The sequence below is a fragment of the Myiozetetes cayanensis genome, unplaced genomic scaffold (genome assembly GCF_022539395.1).
Source record: "Myiozetetes cayanensis isolate MyiCay16 unplaced genomic scaffold, myiCay2020 scf6-25, whole genome shotgun sequence".
NCBI classification, from domain to species: domain Eukaryota; kingdom Metazoa; phylum Chordata; class Aves; order Passeriformes; family Tyrannidae; genus Myiozetetes; species Myiozetetes cayanensis.
The window spans coordinates 57,594,067-57,611,770 of record NW_026087853.1 but is presented as its reverse complement, the minus strand read 5'-3'; the positions used below and the strand labels follow the sequence as shown (position 1 = coordinate 57,611,770).

At 42.1% G+C, this 17,704-nt stretch overlaps 1 protein-coding gene across 4 annotated transcripts in view; it reads left to right on the top strand.

The window, feature by feature from the left end:
* The window catches only part of NAV2 (neuron navigator 2), a 362,557-nt gene that overhangs the window by 252,634 nt on the left and 92,219 nt on the right, over nucleotides 1–17,704 (top strand). For all 4 annotated transcript variants that reach the window (XM_050335112.1, XM_050335111.1, XM_050335110.1 and 1 more), the window contains 4 exons: nucleotides 8,479–9,571; nucleotides 11,668–11,780; nucleotides 15,152–15,260; nucleotides 17,007–17,396. In XM_050335112.1, coding sequence (XP_050191069.1) covers nucleotides 8,479–9,571; nucleotides 11,668–11,780; nucleotides 15,152–15,260; nucleotides 17,007–17,396 — 1,705 coding nt within the window. The remainder of the gene's footprint in view (nucleotides 1–8,478; nucleotides 9,572–11,667; nucleotides 11,781–15,151; nucleotides 15,261–17,006; nucleotides 17,397–17,704) is intronic.

Genomic DNA, 17,704 nt, shown 5'->3' with positions numbered 1-17,704 from the left:
TTACCAAATGTTCGAGGTGGATTTATTTTGCTTTGAATTATAGTGGAGTAATCACGAATTTGATGTGACAAAAGTAAAAATTAAAAATCAACTGTATCTAAACACCCGAGAGGTGTTTGCTTGTCTGTTCTGAAATGTCTCATGACTGGACTTGACCATTTTTTAAAATGTATCCCTTCAAGTATCCATTTGGTCTTAAAGGTAGCTATAAAAAACAATATAGGAAAATCATTCTGTGTGGCTAAAAATAAGGCACATTTTTGCTCTTTCTTGGTCTCTGTCCTGTTTATAACAATGTTCATATATTTGAAGGCTTACAATGTCTCCCCCCAGTCTTTTCTCTTCTAGGAGAAGACATCTTTACTATTCCAAGTTTTTTCTCTTAGGTTCATTGTGATAAATCTCTTACATGTCTTGATGGTCCCTACTGGCCTCTTTGCAGTCTGTCAGTCTTTCAGAGGGGTGCTGGAGCTGGACACAGCACTCTACCTGATGTCTAATTCAGTGCTGAGTAGGATGGAATAGTTAAGTTCTCTGTCTTATGATTCTGCAAGTGTCTGCTTCCTTATATAACACTCCTAATACATTTCTGAATGATGTTTTTTTTCCCCTTAGTGTCACATTATGAAGTGTGCAGCTGCATTCTGCTGTAACTCCTGTTCCTTTGCTGCAGTCCATCTGCACAGCCGATGGTTTAACCTTTTGTATTTAGGCATTCAGTTTCTCCTTTCTGAACACAAACCTTTTCAGTCAACTTCAGTGAATGAAACCTTCTTGACTCAGTCTATTTCTCCAGTTTACCAGATGTATTAATGCCTCTCCCTTCCCCAGACATGAGGTTGCTGCCTTGTGTCAGAAGGTGACCCTCATGAGAGCTTTTAGTGTCAAACAAACCACTCATCTTTGGGCAGTGGAGATATAAGTATGTCCTGGGGTATTGTTTGCACCCTTTCACTTTTCCAGTCAAACACACTTTTTGAAAGATTGGCTCATCTTAGTAAATCTTTAGTGACATATTTATGTTGGGTTTGTGCCCGTCAAACAGCTTAAAGACTGTCAGAAAATAAGCAGTGTGGCACGTTTATAGGACAAGATAAGAGTACCCAGTAAATCATATTCAAGCCTAATTTTACAACTGTTCAACTGGCTGAATCTGGCATTTGAAAATATGTCCTCTTTCAGCTAAACAAAGGCTGGCTGAAGGCTTAATCATGGCTCAAGTGGAGCTTTACAAGACCACAGGACTTTGCCACAGTTGTATAAGCTTTAGAAATACATAAAACAAGCCAAAAGTGTATTTAACTAAAGTTTTTTGGAAAAAAAAAAAAAAAACAAAAAAAACCAAACTAGCCAAAGACACATTCTTAACTGTGACAGTTAATGAAGATAAAATTCTGAGCTTTGAAGTAAAATGTAACCTCGAGAAGCAGCTTCTTGCCCAGTGTACGCTGCAGAGCTGCACTGGAGGTGGTGGAACCACGTTAATTTATACCAGCTGAAGAGCTGGTCCAGCATTTCACGGCCTTTACAGCGCTTAGATGTTTCCTTTTAAAATAAATATTTACAATTTCTTGCAAATTTATTGCTGGGTGATGCGTGCCAGAAAAACAACCGTGGAAACTTAAGTTCACTGTTAAATCATAGGAAAGCAAACATCCCAGACTTCTCCAAGTGCCAGCATGTTTCTGTACCACATCTGTAGGATCCCCTTCTCCTCGGGTAAGAACATCGTCCAGCCTCCCTGGTCCTTCCATTTGTGGCTTCTCTGCTGAGTCTTGTGCGTGTTCCTTCATCCACAACCAAATGGATCCAAAGAAATCTGTGACTGGCACCAGAGAACTGCCACCACTTTCTGGGCTGGCTGATGAGCCTAAAGCCATGGTCCAACCCTTCATTACTGTCCTGAATAGCACATTGTTACCTGCCTGTTGGCCTGGTTTGAAAGATCTGCTGCTACAGATTGTAGGGTAGTTTTATTGACTAGAGAGAGTAAATGAAGACCCCGCCATAAACGGTAGTATGTGACTGTCAGTTGGTTTTGATATAAAAATATGATAGACTTTTGCATATTTATGTGATTCATCTGTAGGTGTGAACGTAGATGGTGGTAAATTGTGTTATTTCTGCATGGTTTGGTTCAGCTCCTCAGTTTGAACGTGGACTAATCCACGTTTCAGGGTGCATTGGTGTTCTCCATGGGTGTGCATCCATGGGCACTGCTGTTCACCACTCTGCTGTGTACAGTGTGTGACTTCTCACTGAGCAGAGCGGGATATTTCTGAGTTGAAATGCAGTTTACCTTGGCACATTGTCTGCTCGTTCTTATATAATTTTTCCTACTGCCTGTCCTTTCTCTGTTAAAAATTTGCCTCCTCCATCTCTTCCTCCGTGGTCATTCCAAGCCCTGATTGGAGCCACTACTAATAGTCAGAGGGACAGTATTCCCTAACTGCAGTTCTCAGACCACTAATTTGTATATGCCCTATTTCATATAACCTGCAGGAGAGATGTGTCACACCGAGGCTGCCAAGAGTGCGTATTGTCCACTCCAGCTAAGAATAAAATCTAATGAAAGGCTCCATAACAGCTCCCTGCCTGGAATTCATTAATGCTTTTGAATAAGTCTGTTGTGAGAACTCTTGGGGGATTAGATTGTACAAATAATGAGAAGGAAATGGAGAGGAATGAACAAGAATGGTATTTGTCTAGTATTAAATGGAGAGTGCAACTTGTTTTGAATGGCACAGTAAACTTGGTTTCGTTATTTTTATGATCATCTAACCGGAATGTGGTCGATAGAGGTCCCCCCAACCTCTCTCTTGAGGCAGTCATGTGGACAGCATTCTGAATTTTACAGTAACTAAACAAAAACAACAAGGAATTCAAGTGTCTTAGTCGGTTATGTTGAGACAAGGAGACAAGGATTGCCTGTGCTCCAGTTTTATTTCCCCTCACCTCAGCAAAAACTGGCCAACAGCAGAACTGTTGTTTGGTGTGCTGGGAGCTCTGTGTGAATGAGGGAGACTTTGCAGAAACGTGCAAGTTGGGTTTCTGACATATCCATGGGCTTTGGTGGGAGGGTTTTCAGAGGTACTCTGTGAATACATGGAAACTGCTGTTGAAGCTGCAGAGTTTGCAGCAGTGGGATTGAAGGAGTAGATGTGGTGGAAGGAAAGAAAAATGTCATGGAGTAGAGGTAATTTTTTTGTCTTGTGTTACAATGAATTGAGTCAGCCCCAAAGGGAAAGCCAGTGGGCAGAAGATGAAGGAACCAAATTTCTGCTCAGTTAGAAAGGGTCCTGAGCAACCTGTTTTAGTGGAAGGTGTCTCTGTCCATGGCAGGGGTGTTGGGACTAGATGAACTTTAAAGTCCCTTCCAACCTAAGCCATTTAGTGGTTCTATGATTCTAAGTTTTGGTCCTCAGCAAAGCAAAATGTCTCCTATCCAGGCTTTTCTCAGGTTATACAGAATTTCCCTATCTGGCAATCTCTACTTTAAAAAAAAAAAATCATTTTTGTTGCTTTTTTCTGTGGTCCAGAATAGAAGAGAGAACAGAAAGCTTCAGTCATCTCGTGGGTGGAGGCCATGCCCCCCCTGAGCCCTGCCTCAGCCAGCCCCTTTCACCCAGCTGTACTTCTCTCCTGTCCTCAGTGTTCAAATTGAAATGGAAACTCCTGTGGGCCAGAAGGGTTGTGCTTATGTTGAGGAAGGACTGTGTGCCAGGTTACTCCTGTTGGGAATGTTCTGCTCTACCTGCTTGTGGTTTGGATTACGGAAAGATTTGTGATTTTTATAGTCAGCTCCTGGAGAAATGCAGGCATTTCCGTACTTCCAGGGGTTGCTGAGCGTGATAAATGATTACTGAAGAACAGAACAGCTCAGCTAAAAAGTTTTTTCTCTGTAGGACTTTATCTGTAGTGCTTTTAAGGGTAGTCGTCTGGTGGGTGGATGGGAAGGGTCAAGATTCACCATTTATTCTTCTAGATGGGAAATGATGAAACTGTCACAGTGGTTTTTGCAGTTCTGACACTCCAATGTCATAGAGCAGAGCTGCTTTTATTTCCTAAATTAGAATCTGGTGGTGGACTTGTTATTGTATCTGTTATCTAATCTATGGACTGGGCTATTTCTCTTCATAAGAGCTTCTTATTTTTCCCATAGCTGTGAAGTGAAAAACTAACAGTTTGCTCATTTGAAAATGGATAAAAATGCTGTTAAGTTCTTGACCCTCCTAAGGAGAAGTAACTATGAGAACATCCTTTGTCTATGTGTTGCCTTTCATGCTTATAATGATGGCTTTTGAAAGTTTTCATTTATAACAAATCAAAGTCCACTTACTTAGAGTGAACATGACAAATGATGGGAAATTGCATATATTTTCTCCTGACTTTATTATAAAATAAGCTCTCAAAGACTTCAGTGGAAGAATTAAACCATAAGCCTTCAGATTCTTTTTTTTTCCCCTCACAAATGGGTAGGTTTGCAGATGCAGTTCAGTCTTTGCAGGAGCAGCTGAAATCAGATTTACCCATGCTACAGTGTGCATTGGCATTGGAACTAGACCACCAACATCTTTTTTAACAGGAACAAAATAGATTTCGGGCCAAGATTTGACCTTGAAAAGAGGAAAGCGATCATTATTTATTGTAGACTGCAGCTTGGGTTTGAAAACATTTCTTTTATAGTCAGTTTTAGTTAATGCAAGTTGCTGAAGAAAGAAAATATCTCCCTCACAAAGAAACACATGGGAAATAATAAGCTTATTAATTGAATGCATGAAACCTGCTCTCCTTTTCATGAAAGAAGGGCCTATGCTATGCTGAATAAAACTTTCCCCTTTGCATGCTGATGTGTTCCCCACGAATTGATGTTACTGCTTCATTAGGAAACCCAGCATTTTGAAGCTGCATTCTGGCAGCAGAACTCCTTTCGTTTACCAGGCTTGGTCAGAGGAGTAAAAGAGCCAGCAGACCTGTTCGTAAAAAAGAAACAGAGAATCTTTAAAAGTGAAGTTTTCTTAAGCTGAGGCAATTTTTCATGAGAGTGTTTCATTTCTTGCAGTAGCTTTGCATGGTGCAAATTTTTTTTCCAGTCATTTTTTACTGGAGGATTTTCAGTTTTCTGTTTCGCTGTGTTTGACCCAAGTGTGAATCAAAATCCACTGCAATTGTGTGAGAAAGCATCTTCTTTTCCTTCCCAAAGTGTTGCTGCTTAACATGTATATTAAGAGCTTATAAATATTATTCATTCATTTCAGATGTGTAGCATCCAGAACTCACTTTGTGGAAAATGCTAAGTAGAGGCTCTGAAAATTGCATTAATGTCCCAGTATAAATATATTTTTTTTAATGGTACATTCATAGTATTGTTGTCCTAATTCTGATCTCTCTGACATGTCTGTAAATGGAGCTACTTTGTGCTCATCCTACGCCACTGGCAACGGAAGCAAAATTCAGTTCCAAACAGGAGGGTGTATGTGGGGGAGCTGGGACAAAGGAACGTTGTGTTTATAAACAAATAAACTGAAAAAAAGCTTATTTTGGTCAGTGACCAAAGAGAATTAATTAATTAATTGATTTCCTGAAAACATTTGGAAAAAAAAAAAAAAGGAGAAATTGAAAAGTTCTGGATTTTGCTGGGAAATAAATTTTGAGCAATGCTTTGGGATTTGGAAAACAAGCCATTTCACTTGATCCAAGCCAAGCCTTTCCTCCCAGAAGTCTGTGCACTGGACACTCATCTGGGCTGTTAGGATGAAGCTGAGGTCCCAAATGACCCAACAACTTCCATTCACTTCACGTTGTAGAGCTGGTAAACTGTTGTGAAGGACCTGTTTGAGAAGAAAGCAGATTTCTTTTCCAAGTCTGTTCAGGTGGCTGCGTGCTCAGACCCCGAGCTGAGTTTGCTTCTGCATATGTTGTACTAACCGAGTGTACAACCAGCTCTTCTGGTTTGTATTTACATCCCTTACTTGTAATTTTCTTTTTGTCACCCTTATTATTGTCCCAGTCCTGTTTTTTGAACAAGTAAAGGCTTCCCTGCCCATATTGATTAGTACATCAAGGTTCCTCCCTGGACCTGGTTGTAAATCCCTCCTAGGCATGTTCATGAATCCCAGGCAGCTCTGGTGATTTCTGGGCATGAGTATACTTTGTGCTGCCTTGGGATTTGTTGAGAATGATGAGGTCAGAACACATGTGGATTAAAAACTTAGTGTTGGAAGTACTGTTAATCTCCAGTTTCTGTAGCAGAATCTCGATATTGAAACGCGTGATTATCGTTTTGAAAAATAATCTATAAAAACTAACTGTAAATTATGCACAATTGGGATTTTCATGAAGCTTTCACTACATTGCTGGGTGTCTTCTGTGGAAGGCAGGCTGAGACAAAGGCTCGCTTGTTCCGAGTGTACAAAAGGAGCCTGGCGTGGTGTGGCAATGGGAAGTGGACTGGGATGAGTAAGAGGGCTTCAGGAAATAAAAATAATAACAAAGCAGTGGTGTAGGGTAAGAGGCACGAAGGGAAGGGCAATGGTGCACAGCTTGTGGAAGCAGGGGGAGGAGCACTACCAGCAGCTTGGGAAGAAGTTGTCACCGTCCTTCCTCTCTCGCGTCTGTGTCAGGGCACTGTGATGGGCAGGTCACTGCTGCCCCTTGCACTGGGAGTCACTGTGTCTCCTGCAGTGGTGGAATCAACTGTCCCTGGAACTGCTCAAAAAGTGTATTAGAGTTAAGTTGTGGGCTTGGCAGTGCCAGTTTAATGGTTGGACTCAGTCTTGGAAATCTTTTCCGACCTTAATGATTCTGTCATTCCTATGCCATCACTTCTTCAGTCCTCCTTAACCCATCAGGTCGGGTTCAGAAGGGCTTGAGCAGAGCAACCAGAGGACCAGGTGGCATTACCGTTTGGGACATTTGGTGGCTTGGTTTTCTTTCTGTACTAGAGTAAGCCAGGAGTAGTGCCCTGGAAGTCAGCAGGCTGGCACAAGCTTAAAAGAGGCGTGATTCCTTTCTGTGTCTGTAATCCAGCTCGTGCTTCCTCCCAGCTCCATGTGGGTAGTTTGCCATAGGAAAAGGACTAGCAAACCTGACCAGTATAATAGTTGCTGGTTAATAACAGAGTCCTGGAAATCTTCTGACTTCAGTAATTTTACTTTTTTTTTTAAAGTATCATTATTTCCTGCTGTCCCACTTTGTCCATAACCATGTGAAATGGCTGAGTTTATTATTAAGGAGCCTGTAACACTCTTAGAAACCTGATTCTGTGTTAAGACAGGAAGATGTATGTGCTTTAAATCTTCAGTAGATCTGCTTTGGATCACGGGAGGGAGGTTAACAGAGCCGTATCTTCACTGAGCAACTGAAAGCGAGGGAAAGCAGTCGCTGTGTGGCTGCAGCAGCTCGTGATTTACAGGGCTGGATTCACAGGGCTGCTCCTGCCGCCGAGAACGCACGCTCTCCACTGCTGTTGATTTTTGAATTAAAAAAATGCAGCTCTGTACACAGTTTACTCTAGTGCGAGAGGGCAGGGAAATATAGGTAAGAGCCGTTAATCCCCAGCAGGCTGCTGGGCAGGGGAACAGACACAGATGACAAAACTTAATTGGAAACATGAGCAGTTTAACAGAAAACATATTTGTGATAATTGAGAGAGTAACATCTCCAGAAAGGAAACTCAGCAGAGAGAAACTTCAGAGGAGAAGTGGCCACTGGTAGGTGAGTGTGATTTTTTTTTTCAAGCTCTCTTTAAGCTCCGAATAGTTTCTTAAAAAGAACAAATAACATTAGGAGGAACTAACTAAATAAAAGATTTGTTTTCTCTGCGGGGGAGGGCTGTACAGTTACTGCCACAAGTTTCTCTTGCAGCTGGATTAAGATACGTAGTAATGCTTAATTTAGGTTCATTGCAAAAGGGACGCAGTTGGTTTTATTTTTGTACGTGGAGTTTTCTTCTACCTTTTGCATATGAAAATCTCACCACCCCCAATAACTGAAAAGACTTCAGTTTTACTTTTTTCCTTACTCCTGCATTTTTTTTATATGTTTGAGGTTTTTCTAAGAATCAAACTTGGACAGCAAGTATTTTGCCAAAAGCAGAGGGAACCCTTAGTTAGAAAATAGTGCTGTGTTTTGCTAATGAAAACGTATTGTGGACTTAATAAGGGAGAACACATTGCAAAACACATTTTGGTTTGAATTGGAAGAGATTCTTTTTTTTTTTTCCTTCTTGAAACAGCAAGTAAATGTAAATTATACAGTAGGAGCTCATTGCTGTTCTGCTGGGTAGGAAAAGAAAACTGGCTTTTATTTTCTCTAAGTCATACTGACGCTGAAAACACCGATAGGTGTCTTTTTAATGATACTGGTGTAAAATTCTTAATGTTTCATTACAGAAGTGATGTTACGTTAACTGTAACACCAGGTACTACCGCGTTGGGTTTTTTTGGGTTGTTTTTTTCATGGTTTTTTTTTTTCCAGAGCCTGCAGACAGCACAGCCTCCCAGCCCACAGGAATGAATGAAAATGTCTCATCCTCAGTTCAGAGCTGCGGCAACACTGTTAGTTGCAATAACTCATCAGCCATCCCTCAGCCCAGCTCTGCTATTAAACCCTGGCGCAGCAAGTCCCTCAGTGCTAAGCACACAGCTACGTCTTCCATGTTATCCGTAAAGCAGCCGGCGGTGGAGCCTCCAAAGCCGCCCTCGGAAATCGCCAAAACGACTCCCAACGGTCAGAAATCCATGCTCGAGAAACTAAAACTCTTCAACAGCAAAGGGGGTTCCAAAGCAGGAGGGACGGCGCTGGAGGCCCCGGGGTCTCGGGACAACAGTTGTGAAAAGCTGGAGGCGCTTCTCAGCTTTGAGGAGAGCGAGGAAATCGATGCCGCCAATCAGAACGTGAACAACCCGGGGTCGATGTCCAGTAGTCCCAAAATTGCACTCAAGGGAATTGCACAAAGGACTTTTAGCCGGGCACTAACTAATAAGAAAAGTTCTCCAAAGGGTAACGAGAAGGAGAAACAGAAAGAGAAGGAAAAGGATAAAAGTAAAGACGTCACGAAGAGAACATCTATCACTGAAAAACTGGACCTGAAAGAGGAACCAAAAGAGGAACAGACAGCACTAGCAACAACAGAGATGCCAAAAAAGTCCTCCAAGATCGCAAGCTTTATCCCTAAAGGAGGAAAGCTGAACAGTGCCAAGAAGGAGGCCTCTGCCCCTTCGCACAGTGGAATACCAAAACCAGGAATGAAAAACACCACAGGGAAATCCTCAAGTGCCCCCGTTCCTGCAAAGGAAGGCGAGAGGAGCCGCGGCGGGAAGGCCGGCTCGGGGCTCTCGCACCAGAAGTCCCAGCTGGACGGCCGTCACTCCAGCTCCTCGTCCAGCCTGGCTTCTTCCGAGGGAAAAGGCGTGGGAGGCCTCAACAGCAGCAGCAGCAGCCAGGCTGTGAACGGGCCCGCCGTGACAACGCACACCACAGGGAGCAATACTGTGAGTGTTCAGCTACCTCATCCCCAGCAGCAATACAGCCACCCGAACACCGCCACGGTCGCCCCCTTCATGTACAGGTACGGGAGGATCCTCCAGTGGGATGTTCGGATGGGATGCTTGGGGAGGTTCATTTTGGACGCCCTTTTCGAGGTGGGGGCGGAGGGAGGGGAGGTGTGGGATATGAAGCAGCAAGGTGTAAATGCTGCTGCGTGTAAAAGTTCTTGCCTTAAGAGAGTAGACAATTTATGCCCTTACACAAAAAAAAAAGTGAGGGTGAAGGCTGTCAGACCAAGATGTCGTGATAGATAGGAGAGGGGGTGTAAGATGAGAATCTGAACACCTTCTCGAGCAGGTGCTGCTCTTCCACACGGTACAAGAACATGTGTCAGGCTTGTTTTGTCCATCATGGCTTTGAAAGTTGTAACACCACCAATTTGTGATGTAGATACACTCGTGGTCTTCAGAGTGGCTAACAGTGGTGGAGCTGCCTCGCTATAAGCAGGGATGGGAAATTTAAAAAATTAATAAAAAACATCCCTTAGTATAGGTAGGGGCACACAACAAGTCTGCTGTTCTGTGCATTAACCCTGAGTGAGATCAGGAAAAGAGCAGCCAAATGAGGTCACAGCTAACCTTTGTCTAGTCCATTTTCTGTTTGAAGCATCTTCTGTTAGACAGTGGAAGTTAGACAAGAGGGAAATCAATAGCAAAGATTCCTAAAGGCACGTGACTGGGACACAAGAAGCTCCTCGGTTGGATGGTGGCATTTTTGGTTTGGACAGATAACTTTTAGTTTTCTTTGACACCACTTAATTTTTTCATGGGAAGAGGATGCAAGCAGTTATTCTGTCTTCATCATCTTCCTTCTGCTCATGATTTGAGAGACCTCTATCACATCCTTCTCCTTCCTTAAGACCTACTCTGGTCGAGTCATGAGATGCAGAAAGGACCCCCTTGCTTTCTGAACTCTTCCTCAGAGAGGAGTCCAGGTGCAGCTGGACCCAGTCTTAGACCCAGACTTTGTCAGCTTTGTTCATGCCTAAAGGATTATATAGGTGTAATTGAACTTTTATGTAACTTTGTCCTGCAGGGTTAAGGATGGCAAACCAGATATATTTATATAAAGATAAATTATTTATTATGATAATGATTAGACTAAAAGATCTTAATCAGAATTATTTACTACAGAGTATGGGAAGCTATAACTACTGGTATGGTATAGTGCACTATTCTGAAGCAATGTTGAAGGAATTATATCACTTGTTTGTTCCTTTATCAGGTACTTCATCAGGGCTGCCACATCTTCACCTCACTATCAGGATGTTTAACTTTGGGATTAATAAGTCAGGCTGGTTTCAACATTATTCAACACCAAAATTCAGCAGCATGAGGCCCCTTTCTCCTTTCACCACCAACAGCTTTGAAAATAGGGTATTGTTCAAGGTGTTTTCCACCCACTTCAGGCAGAGCATCCTGCTGCAAGGGTCAGCTGAAATTAGGAATATTGCAATAGTCATTTCCCATTGTGTCTTCACCTTTGAACAGCACTTACCCCTTGGGCAGGAGAACTTCCAGAGGCTTGGTTTTGTGGCTCTGTGAGCAAAACACGGCACTATTAGTAAAGTGGAATGAAATGAGTCACAATTTATTACTCAAATCTGACAGTATATTCATACAACATCACCTTTCGTTACCTGACACCCACAATATCAGACACTGAAGTTTGAAGTTGGTTTTTTACCCAGCCATTTCTTTTAAAATACAAATGCTAGTAATTGAAGGGAAACTAGCAGGAATGCAACATACCATCACACACTACCTGCTTTATCATCATGCAGTACAGACTTTATTAGAGAGGATCAGATTAGCCAGGACAACTGATGTTATTGATAACTAAAATACAGCTGGAAATCCAAGTGTCTTAAGGCCCTGTCTGGAGAGCTGTGAAGCCTATCTTTGACTATGAATTTTTTATCTTTTACACTTGAGTGCTTGTTTCCATTTCTAGGATGTAATTCAACATGGGACTAATGAATTATGTAAAATCAGCCTGCTGCTCTGTTCTGGAGAGTGGGACAGAGTGGCTGGTGGCAGGTGCACTCGTCTCCTCGTTGTACTGGAGATACTTTTGATGGGGAGTGACTGCACATCCCTGTTTTGTTTTGCCTCCCAGATCTCAGAAGGACAATGAAGGGAACGTAACAGCCGAGGCCAGCACAGGAGGGGTCAGCATGGATTCTGCCCTTTATGTCAAAACTGCCCAGCCTGCTCTCGAAGACCTCTCAGGTAAGTCCTGGCAATGTGACCAGTTACTGGCTGTGGTCTGGTCAAATAAGAGTGGGCTAAAGCAAGTTGGTTTTGTTCCTAATGCTTTAGTTTCCAAGAGTTGTGATATTTCTTTCAGCTCGTCAGCAATGGAAGCTGGGTGTCAATAATTTGAATGCTGGATGCTTGAGGCCAGCACAACAGAGTGCTCCTCAGATTCCTTGAGACCATTAGGAATTCTGTGTACCTAATGTTTCTCTAGGAGACAGGCAGCATTTTTTAGGGTTAAGCTGTTATAAGGATCCTAAGTACTGCCAAGCATTTGATATTTATTGTTTACATTTAAAAACTTTGTTTCAGAGCTTAAGATCAAGTTTGTTTTCTTGAGGTTTTGGTTTGTTTGTAGGTTTGAGGGAATCTCAGTGTCACTCACGTGAATCTGATCAATTTGAGGAACAGCCTTTGCAGCAGCAGGGAACCAAAATCCAGCTACAATTTACCTTGTCCAATATACAGAAGCTGAAGCTGATTGTAACTGGAATACTAGCAGTCTAAATTAGAAAGTACTTCATATATTTATCTGGAATTTGTACTACTGTAAGAAGTATATGATAATTAGCAAAAATGTTTAAGCTTATCAGTATAACAAAGCGATTTTTACATATTCTATTAATGTGTAGATGTAAGAATCTACTAGATTCTACTGATTTGATCTAAAATGTGTTTTTAAAGTCACTGTCAAGTCTTCTCCTGTTCCAATTTCAGCAAGATCAATGACTTTGCTCACTGCATGGTCTTGCATTTATCCAATCTGTAGAATATATCAGGGGTTTTTTTTCATCTACTTGGTCTCGGTGTCCCCCAGTTTAAAGTGGGATTTGAAACTTTCCAAGAATGCCCTTCTTGGAAAATGATGTGGCTCAAAGTTTCACAATCAGGCTAATTTCTTACTGCATTACATATTCTGTCAAATCTGCCTTTATACCTGTGTGCACGTGTGCTGATGGCAAAGGTGAGAGGCAGAGAGGTCGGGGAGGAAAAGAGCTTCAGGAATGCATAAATGAGTGTATCTGTGTGTACAATTTATATAAAGGGGAATTAAGTACTTGAAAGGCAAAGAAATGGCTCAAGGGATAAAATCCTTGAGAAGGTTTTTGGACTCATATTTAAATATAAGTGTTCAAAGTAAGAAACTTAAAAGTTTTTTCAGTATTACCTCTTAAACATCATATTACCTAGCTGGGATGTATTTCAACCTGTAAACTGAGAAGTGTTTATAGACCACAAAAGTGTCTATATCAGTCTTTAATGACAGATGTTATGTAAACACAAACTATTACTTACGTATGATGTGTAAGTTTTGGGATCCAAAAGCGGAAGACAGCTGACAACCTCCAACAGGAGATGCAAACCCCAGCTGTGCACAGCCAGACCCCAACAGCAGCATCCTGAAAGGGGTCTTGGGGGGAAACAGAGCAAACAAGACAAAACAGTCCCTGAACCCAATTGAATTAGAAGAAGTGAGGGACGGATTTATTTTCTCCCTGCACAGCTTTTAATTTAAAAGCACATATAAAGCAAAAGAAGGTAGGAAAAATGGAAGTGGAATTGTTTAAGGCTCATGAGGAGCTAAGTGGTTCCATAATTAAGTTCTAGTGGCACTATCCAATATCTGCCTTTTAAGTATACCTATAATTTAAGCAACGGAATGCAATTGAAGTGAAAATTTGGCATGAATTTAGGCTTAAGAGCGATCTCAGTGGAAATTGGTTTAGTTTGTCTCCTGTGTGTTCTCCTAAGAAGTTACCTACCATTTACCTTCGTATGTATGAGAGAAATGATCTGTAAAAGAGCACTGTGACCTTTGTTAAGCTAAAGGCCTATGAATATTTTATGTTCTTTACTGCAAAAATTTGTAGATCCATGAGTATAGAAAATGTTTTCTGTCCCAGAGACCCTTTGGCTAAAGGAATCAGTCTTGTTTTGTTAGGTGGATGTTTCCAGTCCAGAAACAGACCATAATTGTTTGACCCTTTGGCTTAAGTGAATTGTAACTCAGGGAGATGATTTCCCAGGGAGCAGAGACTGAGGGAAAAAACTTGCTAACATGGACACTAAGCACTTTGGTCTGTAATTTGTGCCACTGCTGCTTTGTGGGCAGCAGTGTGTGTGACTGTGTTTTTCTGTGCCACCAACCTGGCATCTTTTAGAAACATGAAATATAAAACAAAGAATGTAGAAAATTCCAACAACAGCTTATTTAGCTGGTTCTTAACACTTCTGATGTCTGTTAATATATAGATATCCATCTAAACTAGCAATGGTATGGATGACCAGGATTCTGGCAGCTTAAGAATGCTTCACTTGTACAGACAAGGCGGATACAAAATGCAAAAAGCTTTACATTTACTGTAGTATTTTCTTTAGTCATGAGTTGTAAACCCTTTAGAATGAAATCACTTCCTTCTGTGCCCAACAGAAGCTTTGTGATGGCTTTTTGGAGGTTTTCTGTTCCAGCTTTCAGCTTACAAAGAACATGCTGGCACTACTAGAAATTCACTTCTCTGCAGCCTCTTAGAAGGTTTAACTCTATAAAGCTCAGCTGAGGTAGCAACCAAAGCATTTCTGAATTGACAGCTGAAGGCACGTAAATAAATTATGCTGAGGCACTAATTAAATGATTCATTTTGTAAAAAGATATTATGCTAAGGCAGTAGGAGGACTTTGTTTATTTACAAAAACTGTACTTTTAATGAGCAGGACATAAATGTGTTTTAGAACAGAGTATTTAAAAAGCAGGGTTTTCTGAATGCCATGAGAACTAAGTCATCTCCCAGCTCTGTATTATGTAGCACATTTGGGTAACAGCAACTGTGCTGTGCTGTTGACAAGCAAGAACTTTTGCTGTCTCACCTGAAACATCACTCAGCATGGAGCACCCAGTCAGCACAGTTTAGTTTACTGGAAAGCTGTTACTGTAGAATGAGCTCTATTTGAAATAGGAAAAAGAAGGATCTAATGGAAATACAGCACTGGAGAAATTGGCAGTGTCAGGCTGATGTTAATTGTGTCAGTATGCGAGATGGAAAGGGTGGTATTGATGGAGTGTGTATTCTAATGAGGTTGAAAGTTAACCAGAATTTAAACTGGGTCACATAGGGAAATGACAATACAGCAACATCTCAAAGGCAGCCTGTGCAATGAAGTTGACCACGCAGAGCTCGTCTCAGGATGTGAAAATGCAGAAGGGAATGGAACTTCAATCCTAATCCATTTAAAGTGTTTATAAGTCAGTGAAAAAATGTGTCTGAGCCAGATTCAGGCACAGGTAACAGCTGGGTTCTGTCCTGTTTCCTGCCTTAGCCTTTCTCGTGGCTTGTCTTGCCCTGCAGGAGAGGACCCAGAGACGCGGCGGTTACGAACTGTGAAGAACATCGCTGACCTTCGGCAGAACCTGGAGGAAACCATGTCCAGCTTGAGGGGAACCCAGGTCACTCACAGGTAATGGGACAACTGTCCATGAGGAAACAGAAGTCACTGGGCTCTCTCTTGACATCTCTTAGACCTGGCTGGGTTGCATCCTTGAAAAATGATCAACACTGACAGTGGAAGATGCTGATCTTGTAATTATTGTCTGTAGTGCACAGATTCCGAATGTTGTCCACTGGTTGCTGAGATGTCTGATGAGTAATTGATGGGGTGCACTGTGTACAGAGTAAGAGATGGAGAATAATCAGTTCTTGTTAAATGTGTGAGGTGATGTTTGAATATAAGTAAAATTATAAGTCTCTTCATCTTACTGTTGAATAACTGAAGTGCATTGCACCCCCCACCTCCCCTGTGTAATATTTTGTTTAAATAAGCAGGTGAACTGTGCTTGACCCACTTTATCAAGTGGATACCCTGAATTCCTGACCAATCTTTGGTCAAACAAATTTTTGTAATTTCGTTAGTCATCCATGTATTTAACTGCTTTTATTTTGTGAAGCAGCATTTGGGAATCTTCAGCAATATTTAAAACGTGCTGTAAATAAACAAAGACTGCTATTGCATTTAAACATTCCGTGACTTAGATCTTTTCAGTGTTGAACAGGAGGTTTGGGAGAATAAGCTGTTTGGCCCCTAATGAGTTCTGGGCCTTATGGACTCCAGACCTAAATAAGTTCATTGGGGGCACACTTAGTGTTTTGGCTTTATATCTAAAACTAAACCAGAGCTTGCAAAGATAAACTCCCAGTGCTGTTTTTCTTTTCAAATTTCAATTAATGCATCAACTCATTATGATTTCATTAGTGTAACCAGAGGATACGTGGGTTTCTGCAGCATATGTACGACGTTATATTGTGAATGGTACAGTGCTGTTTATTTTAACAAGTATCCACAGTAAATAAAAAAAAAGGGACACAGTTGAGCAGGAAAGGAAAAGAGGAGTTCATGTGGGTAAGAGAAGTTGCAGCTGTGGATTAGCTGCAAGGAAGCTGTGAGTATTCAGGGTGTAGTCTTGCAATATATACAGGTCACCTGAGATGTCATGGTGGAGCAGTCCCATTTTTAGGGTTCCATGTAGAAATAATACCAATATTCTTAAAAATATACCCACATCATGCATATATGTAAGTAATTAAATATTTTTCCTGGGTTTACTCCCATGCTTGGGTTTGAGCGTCTTCAAAACTATTCCTAGTTCATTTATTGGTTTGTTGATATATAAAATACACTTTGAAAGAGACATTTTTTTTGCCTTTCTTTTTACTTTTTTCATTTAAGCCTCTCCTTAGTGTAGAAATAGCTTCCATCTCGGTGCTGGACACATCTCCAGAATATTAGGACTTTAATAAATGCAGACAAAAAAAAAAGAAAATGTATCAGAAAAGTAGTACTTCAGCTAGTTTTCCTTTAGCCATCTTATTGTCCCACTCCCTTGCCTAGAGTGGCAAACCCATGGTATAATGGAGTTATATATGACTGAAGATGAAAAAGTTACGCTTTGATGCTGTGGATAATCTATTAAAAAGTTCCTGCTTCGTTGAGCACCTGAGGTCTGAGTGTCACAGAGGAGTGGACCTCACTCACACTCAAAGAGCGTTGCAGCAGGTGAATTCTGCTAGTGCTGTTCCTTGCAACCTGCAACTCGGTGAGCGTTCAGGGCGTAGGTCTTGCAGTCACCTGAAAGCTCAGCAACAACATTTAAATCCTGCACATCTCTTTTTTTTTTTTTTTTCCTTTTTGTTTGTTTTTCTCCCCAAGCACACTGGAGACCACGTTCGACACCAACGTCACCACCGAGATCAGCGGCCGCAGCATCCTCAGCCTGACGGGGCGCCCGACCCCGCTGTCGTGGAGGCTGGGGCAGTCCAGCCCTCGCCTGCAGGCGGGCGACGCCCCGTCCATGGGGAACGGGTACCCGCCCCGGGGCAACGCCAGCCGCTTCACCAGCGCCGAGCCCGGGCGCTACGTGTACTCGGCCCCCCTGCGCCGGCAGCTGGCGTCGCGCGGCAGCGGCGTCTGCCACGTGGACATCTCGGACAAGGGCGGCGACGAGATGGACCTGGAGGGCATCGCCATGGACGCCACCGGCTACATGAGCGACGGGGACGTGCTGGGCAAGAACATCAGAGCTGACGACATCACCAGCGGGTAAGCTGAAGGCTTCGTGGGGTCCTTCTGGTGGTTTTGTTTTTAGCGGTGCTGCGTTTCGTTTCCGAGATTATCGGGAGGGAGAATTTGAACGGACACCGAACGCATTTGAGTAGTTTTAATAAGCGTTTGGAGGGACAGCTTGGTGTCACAGTTAATGTAGTCAGTGCGATTTAAACGCACGATTCAAGTTTTAAGCGCATGTTAAGAAAATAGTCCTGCACATAAACATATCCTTGCACGTGATAAAAAGCTTTTCTGAGTCGAGGTTCGCTGTAGTTAAGTCAAGCACGTGCTGCTACACTCAT